This window comes from Micromonas pusilla (genome assembly GCF_000151265.4).
Source record: "Micromonas pusilla CCMP1545 genomic scaffold MICPUCscaffold_3, whole genome shotgun sequence".
Lineage (NCBI taxonomy): Eukaryota > Viridiplantae > Chlorophyta > Mamiellophyceae > Mamiellales > Mamiellaceae > Micromonas > Micromonas pusilla.
The window spans coordinates 1,032,403-1,046,080 of record NW_003315884.1 but is presented as its reverse complement, the minus strand read 5'-3'; the positions used below and the strand labels follow the sequence as shown (position 1 = coordinate 1,046,080).

At 66.4% G+C, this 13,678-nt stretch overlaps 9 protein-coding genes across 9 annotated transcripts; 7 read left to right on the top strand and 2 right to left on the bottom strand.

Annotated features, from left to right (window-relative positions):
- Positions 1-220: 220 nt before the first annotated feature.
- AE_3 (anion exchanger family) lies at positions 221-2,033 on the top strand. Its single transcript, XM_003057294.1, has 2 exons — positions 221-709; positions 836-2,033. Exons 1-2 carry the CDS (start codon positions 230-232, stop codon positions 1,955-1,957), a joined length of 1,602 nt encoding a protein of 533 aa, XP_003057340.1. The 5' UTR covers positions 221-229; the 3' UTR covers positions 1,958-2,033.
- A 419-nt stretch (positions 2,034-2,452) lies between these two features.
- MICPUCDRAFT_38820 (uncharacterized protein) lies at positions 2,453-2,881 on the top strand (the record flags this gene model as incomplete). Its single annotated transcript, XM_003057293.1, has 1 exon — positions 2,453-2,881. One exon carries the CDS (start codon positions 2,453-2,455, stop codon positions 2,879-2,881), a length of 429 nt encoding a protein of 142 aa, XP_003057339.1.
- Positions 2,882-3,515: 634 nt separating this feature from the next.
- MICPUCDRAFT_62376 (uncharacterized protein) lies at positions 3,516-5,769 on the top strand (the record flags this gene model as incomplete). Its single annotated transcript, XM_003057292.1, has 1 exon — positions 3,516-5,769. One exon carries the CDS (start codon positions 3,516-3,518, stop codon positions 5,697-5,699), a length of 2,184 nt encoding a protein of 727 aa, XP_003057338.1. The 3' UTR covers positions 5,700-5,769.
- Positions 5,770-6,747: 978 nt separating this feature from the next.
- MICPUCDRAFT_11312 (uncharacterized protein) lies at positions 6,748-7,527 on the top strand (the record flags this gene model as incomplete). The annotated part of the gene is made up of 2 exons (XM_003057291.1): positions 6,748-7,209; positions 7,285-7,527. Coding segments are annotated over 2 exons (705 nt in total), but the record flags the coding sequence as incomplete, so codon positions are not given.
- Positions 7,528-8,469: 942 nt separating this feature from the next.
- MICPUCDRAFT_11790 (uncharacterized protein) lies at positions 8,470-8,826 on the top strand (the record flags this gene model as incomplete). Its single annotated transcript, XM_003057290.1, has 1 exon — positions 8,470-8,826. A coding segment is annotated over one exon (357 nt), but the record flags the coding sequence as incomplete, so codon positions are not given.
- Positions 8,827-9,948: 1,122 nt separating this feature from the next.
- MICPUCDRAFT_9061 (uncharacterized protein) lies at positions 9,949-10,194 on the top strand (the record flags this gene model as incomplete). Its single annotated transcript, XM_003057289.1, has 1 exon — positions 9,949-10,194. A coding segment is annotated over one exon (246 nt), but the record flags the coding sequence as incomplete, so codon positions are not given.
- A 353-nt stretch (positions 10,195-10,547) lies between these two features.
- Positions 10,548-11,486, bottom strand: TIC55-7 (chloroplast envelope protein translocase family; the record flags this gene model as incomplete). The annotated part of the gene is made up of 1 exon (XM_003056829.1): positions 10,548-11,486. The coding sequence occupies one exon, from the start codon at positions 11,484-11,486 to the stop codon at positions 10,548-10,550; it is 939 nt and encodes a 312-aa protein (XP_003056875.1).
- A 152-nt stretch (positions 11,487-11,638) lies between these two features.
- MICPUCDRAFT_56399 (uncharacterized protein) lies at positions 11,639-12,091 on the bottom strand (the record flags this gene model as incomplete). The annotated part of the gene is made up of 1 exon (XM_003056828.1): positions 11,639-12,091. The coding sequence occupies one exon, from the start codon at positions 12,089-12,091 to the stop codon at positions 11,639-11,641; it is 453 nt and encodes a 150-aa protein (XP_003056874.1).
- A 148-nt stretch (positions 12,092-12,239) lies between these two features.
- Positions 12,240-13,670, top strand: MICPUCDRAFT_14945 (KH domain-containing protein; the record flags this gene model as incomplete). The annotated part of the gene is made up of 3 exons (XM_003057288.1): positions 12,240-12,589; positions 12,785-12,851; positions 13,206-13,670. The coding sequence occupies 3 exons, from the start codon at positions 12,240-12,242 to the stop codon at positions 13,668-13,670; spliced, it is 882 nt and encodes a 293-aa protein (XP_003057334.1).
- Between the last annotated feature and the right edge of the window lie 8 nt (positions 13,671-13,678).

Genomic DNA, 13,678 nt, shown 5'->3' with positions numbered 1-13,678 from the left:
TCGAAAGCCCTCGAGCAAGAAGAGCCACGTCCTGACCCCGGAGGAGTACGTCCGCGCGATCCAGACCGCGATCGGTTCGTACGTCGCCGCGGAGGAGCAGAAGCAGAGGCGAAAACGGGCGGCGGAGGACGACGCCGAGAGCGAATCCGATTACGAGGGAAAGCCGCCGTGGGCGCACCCTGGCGGGTGGTCGCACGGGTGGACGCCGACGAAGATAGGCGGCGGCCTGATGAACGACGTCAAAAACCGGTTCATCCCGCACTACGCGTCCGACTGGACGGACGGTTTATCCATGAAGACGGTGTCTGCGGCGTTGCTCATGTTTTTCGGATGCTTAGCCCCGTGCATCGCGTTCGGGGCGCTCACGAGCATCGAGACGGACGGAAAGATGGGCACCACGGAGTACATCCTCGCGCAGGCGGTCGCGGGTATATTCTTCTCCCTCGTCGCCGGGCAGCCCGAGATCGTGCTGCGAACGACCGGCCCGTCGACCGTGTTTCTCATCGAGCTCAACGCGGTGTGCGACCGCTACGACGCGCCCTTCGCGACGACGTACGCGTGGACGGGGATATGGGCGTCGCTGTTCATGGTGATCATCGCGCTCACGGACGCGTGCGTGCTGATGCTTCGTAACTGCACGCGGTTCACGCAGGAGATCTTCGGGCTGTTCGTGTCCGCGATCTTCATCAGCGCGGGCCTGGGCGCGTTCGTTAGGTACTTTAGGGACGACGAGCACGATTTGGCGCAGGCTTTTTTTTCGCTCATCCTCGGCGTCCTGACGTTGCACTTGGGTCTCTGGGCGCTCGCGGTGCGGACGTCGCCGTTCCTGTTGAAGTTCATGCGCGAGCTCACCGCGGACTTTGGCATCGCGGCGGCGATCACGATAAGTTCCCTCGTCGCCTGGGGCAGCGACGTGAACGGGATGGAGATGCTCGACATAAGCGACGACGTCGAACCCGCGGACGGTCGGAACTGGGTCGTGAACCTTTACAGCGGGCCGAGTTGGATCCCCGCGTTCGCGATCATCCCCGCGTTCCTTCTCGCGCTCTTGATGTACGTGGAGATGAACATATCCTCGCTGCTCGCGAACAAGGCGGAAAACAACCTGATCAAAGGCGCGGCGTATCACCAAAATTTTCTCGTCATGGCGTTGATCACGCTCGCGTTTTCGTTCTTCGGTCTGCCGCCGATGACCGGGTCGCTGCCGCACTCGCCGCAGTTCATTCGCGCGCTGTCAGACGTGGAGGAGATCACCGTGGGTGGGCAAACGAAGACGAAAGTGCTGTGGGTCCGCGAGAACAGGATCGCGCCGCTGCTCGTGAACGTGTTGATATTCCTCTCGCTCGTGATGACGCCGTTACTTCGCGAGATCCCCATGGCGGTTCTGTACGGACTGTTCTTATACTTGGGCATCACCGGGCTCGCGACGTCGCAGTTCTGGACGCGGATCAAGATGATCTTCATGGACCCGCGTTTACTTCCTCCGACGCACTACGTGAGGAGGGTGCCGATAAGCCGCGTGCACGCGTTTACGTTCGTGCAGCTCGCGTGCTTGGGGATGCTCATCGGCGTGAGAGCGTCCCCGGCGGCGTTATTTTTCCCGCTCTTCATCGCGATTTTGATGCCGCTTCGACGGTTCTTGTCGTGGAAGAACATCCCGCTGTTCACGTCCTCGATGTTGAGGATGCTGGACATGATCGCGGAAGGAAGCAACGCGGAGGCGGCGTACACGGACGGCGACCGCGGCGCCGGCGGCCTCGGCCTGAGCGTCAGCGATTGGGAAGCCCCGGCGAAAGGCGCCACCAGGAATAGTTACTTGGATCTCCGGACCGTGGGGCCGGACGTGAACGGCGCGGAGCTCGTCCCGGGGTCGCCGCTCAAGGAGAATGGGGACGTCGTCGTGGGCGCGAAGGACGTCGACGTGAAGGTGAACGGCGACGAGAACGGCGCGACGTAGAGTTCGAGCGAGCGAACAGAACGGGACGCGTCAGAAGCACAGTAGACTCACATGTATCATCAAATCCCGTCGAAGGATATCACCCTCGCCCCCCTCAGCGACTGCACGCGCCGCCTCGCCCTCTCCGGCGACGGCGTCCGCAGCGGCACGCTCCCCCGCGCGACGCTCTTCGGCACGGACATCGCCCCCCCGCGTCGTCTCGACCACGCCCACGCGACCACAACCGCCGCCGCGCCGCACGTCGCGTTCACGAGCAGCGACGCGTTCTCCTCCGTGAGATGCGGCGCGAGCGCGTCGATCCGCAACCCCTCTCTGCGCACCGCCTCCTTCGCGTCCGCGAGCGTCTTCTCCGCGTACACCGCCGCGCGCTCCGCCGCGCGCAGTCCGCGCGTCGCCGCCGGCTGTACCTTTTTCAGCGCCGCCGCGACCGCCTCCGGCGGCTCAAACGCCGCGACGCGCCGCGTCACCGTCCTCGTCGCGTTCGCCGCGCGCGCGATGGCGAGGTCGACGGTCCTCGCGACCGCGGTGACGGTCATCTCGCCCGCGCGGGACAAGTGCGCCGCCGCGGTGTGCGGCGCGGACTGCTCTCTCTCCAGGAGCTGTTCCTCGAGCGACGCGATCTCGTCCTTCAGGCGTCGCTTCTCCGCGCTCGTCGTTTCGACGTGCGACGCGCGCGCGCGCTCGAGCTCCGCGATGCGCGCGTCTTTCGCCGCCGTCGCGGCGGTCAGCTCGTCGTGCGCGCGCGTCAGCGTATCGAACCGCGCCTGCGCCGCCCCCAACGACTCGATCGCGGTCGCTCGCGTCGCGCGCAGATTCTCGATCTCCCCTCTCAGCGTCTCCGCGTGCGACACGCACGTCGTCAGGAGCTCCGCCTCGGGGGACGCCGCGGGGACGCGCTCCTCCGCGGCGGTGGCCGCGTCTTGAGCCGCGACGCACGCGAGGAGCGCGGCGAGGAGCGTCGCGAGCAACGCGCGGCGACGCATCGTGCCAGCGCGACGGGGTGCTCTGATGAGTGTTCTGGGGAAATCCAAAAAAGTTGAAGTCTTGCCCATCTGCACCCCGCGGACGACGTCGCCGCCCGACCGCACTCCCGCGCGCGCGGCGGCGGCGCGCGGCGACGATGGACCGTCCGCGCGCGGCGAACGCGCGGAAACGCCGGCGCCGGCGCGCCGTCGGCGCGATAGCTCTTCTCCTGGTGCGCGTCGCTCGCCGCCCGTCGTCGCTCTCGCCGATCGCGTGGGCACCCAGCCCGTTCGCGACGTCGAATCTCGTCTCGTCGTCTCACGTCCGCGCTCGTTCTCTCCCTCGTCCTCTCGATCAACAGGCGTGCGTCGCGGCGTGGCACCTCGCGCGCGCGTATCAAGCGCCGCGCGCGGCGGTCGGCACCGCGGAGATGGACGCGACGGCGGCGGCGACGACGGCGACGACGACGACGCGAGCGGATCCGGGGGAAGACAGTCGGCACGAGGCGTCGAACGTCGTCCCTTCGTCGTCGCCGCCGCCGCCGCGCGCGCCGGGGCTCCCGCCGCCGGTTCCCGGGACGCCGCCGCGGGTCAAGATGCCGAAGCCGAAGCCGGAGCTGAAGCCGAAGCCGAAGCCGAAGCCGAAGCCGGAGCCGAAACCTGAGCCGACGACGCCGACGCCCGCGGACGAGAACGTCGAGGAGGACGAGTACGACTTCGAGGAGGACGAGTACGACTTCGAACTCGTCCCTCCGCCCGGGGACGCGACCGCCGCCGGCGTCGTGAACGCGCAAGTGGTCGACGTGACGGACGCGAAGCGCCCGAAGTGGATGCGCGAGATGTGGTCGCAGACCACGGCCGCGGTGAACGTCGACGCGCACGAGCTCGCGGGGGTCGTGCGCGAGACCCCGGAGGCGCTGTCGCACGCGAAGCCCGGGGAGTCTCTGTTCGTGACGTTCGCGACGGAGTCCGTGAAAGATTTCGTGCACACGTGGATCGAGTCCGCGCGCGCGCTGAAGCTGTCGCCGCTGTTCGTCGGCGCCCTGGACGAGGGGATGCTGAAGTGGTGCGAAGATAGGGAGATACCGAGCATGCTGCTGAGCGGGAACAGCGTGTTGAAAGGCCGCGGGCGGAAATTCATCACCGCCGGGGACGAGCACTTCAAAAAAATGGGCAGCGTAAAGACGAAGTTCATCCAAGACCTCCTCGAGCTGAACATCGCGCCGATACTCACGGACGCGGACGTGACGTGGCTCCGCGACCCGCGGCCGTACTTTAACAAAGGGACGTACGCCCTGGCGGACGCGCTCGTGAGCACGGACTGCATCGACATCCCCGGGGACGCGAGGGACGAGAACGCGTGCGCGCACGTCAACTTTAACACTGGGGTGTTACACTTCCGTCCGTCGAACGCGAGCAAGGCGTTCGTGGAGACGTGGAAGAACAAAGTCGCGAGCAGCACGATCGCGTGGATGCGCGACCAGCCGGCGTTTAACCTGCTCACGCACGAGGGCGTCCCCGGGCACGCGCTGTCCCCCGCGACGGCGGTGCCAAGAGAGAAAAAAGGGAAACCCGGGCACAGGATGCTCTATCACGCCGCCAACGCGTCGTTGCTCCTCGGCGTCCTCCCGAACTGGCTGTTCGGGAACGGGCACACGTACTTCGTGCAGTGGCACCACGAGACACACGCGGCCGACGGCGCGCCGTACAGCGTGCACATGACGTATCAGTACGGAGACACCGGCGCGTACGCGTACGGCAAGCGAGAGCGGATGCGACAGGCGGGGATCTGGCGCGCGGACCCGCCGGCGTTTTACGGCGACGGCGACGACGACGTCAAGTTTCTCGTGATCGCCGACGAGGGCGCTCAGATGCGATTTCCGGACGACGAGCCGGCGACGATCGGGACGGATCGCGAGGCACACCGGGTGGCGATCGCGCGGCACTTACAAGAGGACAAGTTGCGAAGGACGACGGTGCGGAACGGGCTCGCGCTCGCCAAGGCGCTCGGACGCGTGCTGGTCCTGCCCCGCGCGCGGTGTTACTGCGATAAGATTTGGAACAACCTCAACGCGTGCCGCGCGCCGGGCGCGGAGACGTTCACGCTGCCGTACGCGTGCCCGATGGACCACATCTACGACCTTCCGCGGTGGTTCGACGACGTCGGGCGCGGCGTCTTGCCGGACTTTCGCGAGCCGGGTTTTTTATCCGACGCGAGGGTGCCGTCGGAGGTGCGCGCGTCGAGAGGGCGGATCGTCGTCGACCGCGCGGGGGACGCGCGCGCGGGGTACCCGGCGTGGAGTAGTGGTGGTGGTGGCGACGCGGAAGCGGAGGACGTCGTGCGTCTGCGGCACGGGTTCACCGCCGCGGACGCGGTGGCGGCGACGGCGGCGTTGGCGTCGAAACGCGTCGTCGAGGTCGACTACCTCGGCGGCGCGGAGACGTTCTGCGGGTTCGCCGCCGACGCGAAGAACGCGGAGTTCGACGCCGTCGCGACGCGCGCGCTGACGAACGATCAGTACTACTGCCTCACGGAGCCTTGGCACGCGATGGGGAGCCCGAGAGGGGGACGGTCGGCGAGCGATCCGTACGAGCCGCAAGTCGTGACGCGGCACTGCGGCGCGAGCGAGGAAGACATGATCCGGAGCGGGAGGGTGACGAGAGGGGAGGTGACGCACTTGGGGACGGACGACGGGTGCACGTGCGAGTGGGGGTTCGCGAGGCCGAAGCCGTTGACGGAGGTGTCTAAGGGCGAAGCGTGCAAGGCTGGCGATGCGTGATGTAGTCTAGCAGCCGGCGGCGGTCCAACGCGGAGCAACCCCGCATGTGTACACTTTCCACGTGGACCTGATTCAGTACGTGGCCTTCAACCGCGTATCTTCGCAAAGATCTGACTGGAAAAAGCGCGCCGTCGGTAAAACTCACGGAACATTCGCGCGCGCGCATCGGCGCAACATCTCAGGTCGGCGCGCCCGCTCCCCACCGTGTCTCTAAATCGCAATCCGCGACCATGAGCGCGTGCGGCGACGCCGCCGCGCGCTCGCTCGCGGAGGAAGGCGCGCGTCTCGACGCGCTGCGTTCGTTAAACATCCTCGACGCGGAAGTGAATCCCCCGGGATTGTCCTGGGTCGTCGACGCGTGCTGCGCGCTGTTCAACGTCCCCATCGCGCTCGTGTCGCTCGTGTCCGAGCACACGCAGCGGTTCCTCGCGAATCACGGCGCGCTCGAGGACGTGAAAGAGACCCCGCGCGAGGTCTCGTTCTGCCAGCACGCCATCAGAACGCCCGACTCGACGTTCGTCGTCAACGACGCGACCAAGGTGCGTTCGTCTCAACGGTTTTTCACCCACCCCTCGGTTTCAACATTTGATCGCGTCCCCTTTCAACTGACCGATCAACATTTTTTTGTCAACAATAAATCGCCGCACAGGACGAGAGGTTCATGAACAACGTCCTCGTGACTTCGCGACCGATGATTCGCTTCTACGCCGGCGCGCCGCTGCTCGTGCACGTCAACGGCGCGCGGCACGCGATAGGGACGCTGTGTGTCATCGACGTCAAACCCAGGGCATGGAGCGACGCGGACGAGGACATGCTTCGCTCGCTCGCGAAGATCGTGAGGCACTACGTGACGCTGTACGTGGGAGGCGCGGTTGCCGCCGCCGCGGGGGGCGCCGCCGGCACCGGCGGCAAAATCGGGCTCGCCGTGGGCGGAGGAGGCGGTCGAGGAGGGGGAACTCCAAGTTTTCCCACGCCCGCGGCGATGTTCGCGAACGTCCTGTCGCTGCAGAGAGAAGCCGCGGAGTCGAAAGAGGCGGCGCGCCTGGCGAGCGAAGAGTCCGCGCGCGCGAAGGGGCGATTCCTCGCCAACGTCTCGCACGAGCTCCGAACGCCGATGAACGCGATCACCGCGTGCGCGACGCTGATGCGCGACCACGAGGACGAGCTCAGCCTCGAGAACCGAGAGCTGCTTCAGATCATCGATCAGAGCTCGAAGCACATGCTCGACCTCGTGACTCAGATTTTGAGCTTCTCGAAGGAGGACAACGCGCTGCAAGGGATGTCGCTCGCGAAGGGCGCGCGCGTGAGCGAAGTGTTCGACCTCCGCGAGTGCGTGGAGCAAGTCATCGAGCTCCAGAGCGCGGCGATCGGGATGCGGCGCGCGTTCGTCGAGCTCGCGTACGTCTTCTCCGACGAAGTGTGCGATCATTACGTCGGCGATCCGCTCGGGGTGAAAACCGTGTTGCTCAATCTCGTCTCCAACGCGGTGAAGTTTACGGAACGCGGGCACGTGAAGATCACGGTGACGGAGCACGACCAAGTTTTCGTAGCCGACGACGACCACGACGATAACGCGAACGAGAAGAAGAACGCCGTCGCGGTCGCGTCGAGCGCGCACCCCGACGTCACTTCGTATGGGCAATTACCCTCACGGCGCGACGTTCGGTTCACGGTGTCAGACACCGGTCCGGGGATCCCCGCGGACAAGCTCGAGACGATCTTCAGACCCTTCGAGCAGGCGGACGACGCGACGACGCGGTCGCACTGCGGCACCGGCCTCGGCCTGAGCATCTCGCGGTCGATCGTGAAGAGGCTCGGCGGCGTCATCACCGCGAGGGCGAACGACGAATTAAGCTCGCCTCTCCTCGAACGCGGCGACGACGACGAGAAGAAGAGGACGTCGAGAGGCGCCGCGGTGGATTTCAACTTTCACATGGAACGCGCGGAGGACGCGCACGACGCGTGGAAGCCGACGAGATCGGCGCTCGTCGCCGTCGTCGTGAGCCAATCGGACGTCGTGCGCTCGTCGCTGCTACCGCTGTTGAGGTACCTCGGGATCGACGCGCGAGAGCGACGCGGGGCGGAGGAGCTGCGACGCCTTCTCGAACGATGCCAGGCGCGCGCCCGCGGAGGGAACGGCGGCGGCGGGGCCGGGGACTGCGACCACGATCACGTCGACTTCGTGCTGTTTGACCTCCCGAATCGAGGCGCGTCGAGGGCGGCGAAGGAGGCGAGCCGCGAGTGCGCGCGCGTCGTCGTCGATCACGCCCGCCGCGGCCTCGGCCCGGAGCTTCTCGTGTTGAGGCATCACGGCAGCATGCCCAAGACGCCGACGCGGCGACGCGGCGGCGGAGATCGAGAAGACGAACGCCAGACGACGACGACGCGCGAGGACGACCCCGACGCCGCGGAGTGGTCCACGATCTTTCAGGACGTGGAGTACCAGAACGTCATCAAGCCCGTGCTCGCGACGCATCTGCAACCGATTTTCGAGGCGCTCGCGTCGAGGATCGGCGCGTCGCAGGTCCGACCGTCCGCGGCGGGGCTGAAGCGTCGACGCGACGCGACGGAGCGCAGAACGGCGTTCACCGCGAGAACGCGGTCGTACGCGGACGGGCGCGAGGAGGATGCGCCCGATCGCGACCCGTCCCCGGGCGCCGCGATCGCCGCGGCGGACGCGTCGGTGGCGAACGATCGCGGGCGGCGCGACGAAGTCGACGACCTCAGAGGGGGGGTCGCCGCCGCCGACGCGGCGGCGGACAAGCCTCTCAAGATTCTCGTCGTCGACGATAACAGGCTCAACCGCGAGGTCATGACTCGGCTTCTCCGGAGCTGCGGGTTCGCGAACGTCCACCTCGCCGAGGGGGGCGCGGAGGCGATCGAGCTGTGCCGACACGACGGGAAAGGCGATTTCGACATCGTGTTGATGGACGTGCACATGCCGGAGATGGACGGGTTCAAGGCGTCGATGTTGATCCATCGAGACGCGGACGAGAGAGGTGAGCGTCGGCCGCGGACGGTGATCATCACCGCGGACGCGACGGATGAGGTGAAGGCGTCGTGCGGTGACGCGGGATTGGAGTTTTTAACGAAGCCCGTGCAGAGGGAGGATCTCAGGAGTGTGCTGGCCGGTGGACGGGGAGGAACGCCGACGAGCTAGGTTTATTCTTATGTTATGTACAACGTTGTAAACCTAACAACTTACTGTACCTTCGCACGGAAGCGTCCCCGCTCAGACTGTTCTCACATGTTTACTAAGGTACCCGTACCTTCGTAACTTAGACTTCGTACCTTCCGAGGTTTCGTCTTGGAAGCGTTTCACACAACGACACCTGGTCCACACGTATCACACTCGACTTCGCGCGGGTATACCGTCATGGCGTCGGTCGTCGCAGGTGAACAACCGGACCACGAGCTCGCGCTGCGGCTCCATCTCGAGGAGCTCGAGCGCGCGGCGGCAGAGCGCGACGATCTCGCGCTCGCGCTCGCTCTCTCGTTCCAGCTCCAAGACCAAGAAAAAAACGACGGTGAGTGGGAAATAGTTGCGCGCGCGGCCGATGCGGGGGAAGCGCAACTCGTTCGCGCGGTAGAACAGCAACGTCTGGACACGAGAGAACTCGCGGAAGCTTTGGTCTTCGACGACGACGAGAGCCTCGCGCAAGAGCTGTCGTTACGGCACATGCGAGAGTACGTCTCCTTCGAGAAACTACCTCCCACACCCGAAAACGACCGACTCGGTCGACACGCCTCCAGGCCTAGGGGCGCGTTGAAAACAGTGGGCGGCAAGCTCCCCCTCGCGCTCGCTAGACAGGCGCCCGAAGAAGGCCCACGTCTATTCAGCGCGATCGACGAGGTGACCGCGCCTTTAGGGGTTTTCGTGGGCGACACGGTGTCCTGTGAGATATGCCTCGAGAGGGTATCCGCGGCGGGGTGCTTTTCTGCGAATCTCCGCGAGCGCAACTTCTGGGAGCCGTGCGGGCATTTCGTCTGCGCTGTTTGCACCCCGGGATGGCTCAAGAACGAGATCGAGGGTAGTCAGATACATCCACGCTGTCCGTGTTTCCAACACTGTTCCGCGTACTTCGACAAGTGGAACTGCCGAGACGTGCTCAGCCAGCATAGCGACAGTTTCAAGAAGCTATCCTCGTTTCACACGGCAGACGCCAAGGGCTTGCGCAATGGGACGCTGATGTACTGCCCGTTGGGATGCAACTCAGCGGTCCAGGCACAAGGTTCTCCGAAAGACTGGTGCAAGACCTGCGAGAAGGACTATTGCAAGGCGTGCGCGACTCCTTGGCATCACGGCATGTCGTGCAAGGAGTACCAGAAGCTGCCGGCGCATCTGAAAACGAACGACGACGTCGCGCTTCTGAACCACGCGTACCGCGAGGTCCTCCGCCCGTGTCCGAGATGCCGTCATCTCGTGGAGAAAAACCCGGACGGGTGCAACCACATCGTGTGTCGCTGCGCGTGTCACTTTTGCTACGCGTGCGGAGCCGAGTACCAGCATAACAAGCCGACCGCGGGGAACGCTCACGGGAAGCCGAGTTGCAAGTGCGAACTGTTCGGCGGACGCAAACAATACGGAAGCGTGAGCGATGTCGCGGAAGCGGCGGGGGTGTAAATCGCGCGATCGCTCGCGCACGTTCTGAGAACGAGCACTGAAATCTCCGAGTGAGTCTTCGACGTGAATGAAATACCAACGAACGCATCATTCGTCGCTCCATCTCGCGAACTAACTTTGCTTTAATCGTAAAGCGTTTCCGGCGAGGCAGCTGAATAAACTCGAAGGTCTAATTAACGCTACAGGTAGGTCTAAATGAACGCCGAAGAAGCGTCTCCCACCGCTCACGGCGGAACGTTCTTAAGGTTCGCGTAATCGTACTCGTCGTCCGATCCGCTCTCGTCCTCGTCCGCCTCCTCCATCGGCGCGTCTGGGAGCTCATCTGCCGCGGGTCGCGCGACCGCGCGCGACGGCGGCGGCGGCGGCGGCGGCGGCCGCCGCGACAGCCCCCCGTTCGGCGCCATCGCCCACGGCGCCTTCCCGTCGCCGCCGCGCATGGACTCCGCGACCATCATCCCCACGCCTCGTCCTCGAAGCCCCGGGTGCAGCCCGCTCCCGGCGCCGAGGAACGACCCGGATCCGCCGCGCCCGCCGCGCGCGCCTCGAATCGCCTGGAAAACCTGCCCCGAGCGCGGCGTCGTCCCCGCGCCGCCGCCGCCGCCGCCGCCGCCGCGCGACGACGACGGCGGCGGCGGCTTGAACGCGTACCTGTCGCTCTCCCACTCGAACGTCAGATCCTCCGGCTTCGGCCGCGGCGTCCCCGGCGGCGGCGACGGCGGCTTCCCTCCTCCGCGCAGCCTCACCTGCACGTCGCCGTTTACCTCCCTGACCTCGTGCGTCCTCTGCTTCTTCGGGAGCGCGCAGAGCTTCCGCTCCATGTCGTGGTACAGACGCTCGCCCGTGCGCAGCGAGATCTGGTAATGATGCCAAGGACACGTGATGCAGTCGCCGTGCCCGGGGACGTCCTCGATGTCCCCGTGAAGCAGCGGCGCGCCCATGTGGTAGCACGTCGCGTCCACGGCGTACAGCGACGGCCCGCGGCGGACGAGGACGAGGTGGCGCCCGCGGCATTCGACCTGGATTCGCGCGTCGTTCGCCGCGAGGCGTTCGCTCCGCGCGACGGTGACGAAGTCGTCGTCGTCGGGCGCGGACATCGAGGGAGGGTCGTCGGGCGAAGGCGACGCGTCGGTCGCGCGCCCCGCGCGCGCGTCCACGGCGTCCATGGCCCGCGCGAGGCGTTGTGTGACCTCGCGGTAGTCGCAGATCGCTCCTCTCGTCTAGAATAAAACCGATGGCTAATTTGTTCGTTCGTCCGTCCGACGCGACGCGACGCATCCCCGCCTACCCCTCCCCCCATTCCCTCGCGACGTCGTCCTCACGCGAGCATGTCCACGATGAGCTGATCGAACCCCGCGTTGCTCAGCGTCCGACAGAACCGACCGAAGAACCGCATGAACTCGTCCACGTCCACTCTCGCGTCCCCGTCCGTGTCGAAGTCCGCGAAGATGTCCAAGAGCTCCCGCTCGGTCACCGTCCCGCCGCCGTGCTTCCCCACGAACGCGGTGATCTCCCCGAAGTCCACCGTGCCATCGCTCTTCGCGTCCATGGCTCTGAACACGCGCATGAGCTGATCGCGTCTGTACGCGGACAGCCCGTTGACGTCCTGCCGCGCGGACGCCGCGCCCAGCGAGAGGTGGTCAACCATGTACTGCACCGGATCCAGCGGGCGCTGCGTCACGACCTCGCCAAGGAGCTCGCCCACGAGGCCCTTCACGTCGTGCTTCGCGAGGTACGTCTCGTCGGCCTCTTTGATCTGCTGCTCGATCATCGCGCCGGCGGACGACGAGCGTCACCGCGTGCGTCGCGCGCGTCGACGGGAATGGCGACGACGGATTTGGAACCGACGGGATGAACGGGCAGTTCCAGCTCGTCGCGTCGTCGAGTGCCCACCAACCTCCGCCACTGCGACGCGCGCGATGGCGGACGCGCGCGTGAAGGAGGAAGAGGGGAGGTCCCCTCCCCGCGGCCGCGGCCGGTCGCGCTCGCGCTCGCGCTCGCCCCCGCGAGGCGGCGTCAAGCGCGAGAGGTCGCGCTCGCGCTCGCGCTCGCGGTCGTGGTCGAGCCGCTCGCGATCTCGCTCCGGGCGGCGGCGATCGCGGTCGCGGTCGTGGTCGAGGTCGCCCCGCCGCCGCCGACGACGACGCTCGCGCTCGTACTCGCGCTCGCGCTCGCGCTCGCGCTCGCCGCGACGACGCCGTCGCGACGACAACCGAGGCGCGCGCGGACCCCCGGCGCGCGTCAAGCCCGAGGCGGAGGAGACGATCGAGTGCGCGGGGTGCGAGGGACGCGTCATCGGCCGCGCGGGGGCGACGATCAAGCGTCTTCAGGAGGAGACCGGCGCGAGGGTGGACATCGACCGACAGCGCGGGGGATCGTGCGTCGTGAGCGGGAGCGAAGCGCAAGTCGCGGCGGCGGCGGCGGCGGTGCGGAAGATCATCGCGGAAGCGCGCGAACGAGAGAGCGGCGGCGGAGGAGGAGGCGGAGGCGGCGGCGGCGGACCTCGCGAACCCGCGGAGGCGACGGAACGCGTCCCGTGCGCGGGGTCGGAGGGAAGGATCATAGGCAAAGGCGGCGAGACGATTCGACGGATATCGCGAGAGTCCGGCGCGAGGATCGACATCGAGCGCGACAGCGGCGAGTGCGTCGTGTCCGGGAGCGTCGCCGCGGTGATGGCCGGCGTCGCGGCGGTGCGGCGGGTGTTGGAAGAAGACCGCGGCGGCGGCGGCGGCGGCGGCCGGAGGCGGGAGACCGAGGCGGAGATGCCGTCGTCGCTGCCGGCGCCGCCGGGCCCTTACGCCGCCGCCGGCGACGGGTACGGCGTCCCGGTCGACCCCGGGGACCCGCCGCCTGACCCTGGACCGCCGAAAGCGCCGCCGATCGAGCCTAACTTTGGTCTGTCCGGCGCGCTGGCGGCGGAGACGAACACCGTGAACGGCGTGGAGCTCGTGTACGTGGAGCCCCCGGAGAAGACGAAACCGTCGTTGAAGTGGCGTTTATACGTCTTCAAGAATGGCGAGCTCACCGGCGAACCGCTTCACATTCACAGGCAGTCGTATTACCTGTTCGGACGCGAAAGGAAGGTCGTGGACGTCCCGACGGATCACCCGTCGTGTTCGAAACAACACGCGGTGATTCAATACCGCGAGAGAACCAAGTGGGACGACGACGAGGGCGCGGACGTGAAAGTCGCGGTGCCGTACATCATGGATCTGAACTCCACGAACGGAACGCACCTGAACGGCGACCGCATAGAGCCGCAGAGGTACTACGAGCTCCTGGAGAAGGATACCATCAAGTTTGGGATGAGCACGCGGGAGTACGTGCTCCTGAACGAAGACTCGAAATAGACGTGTAA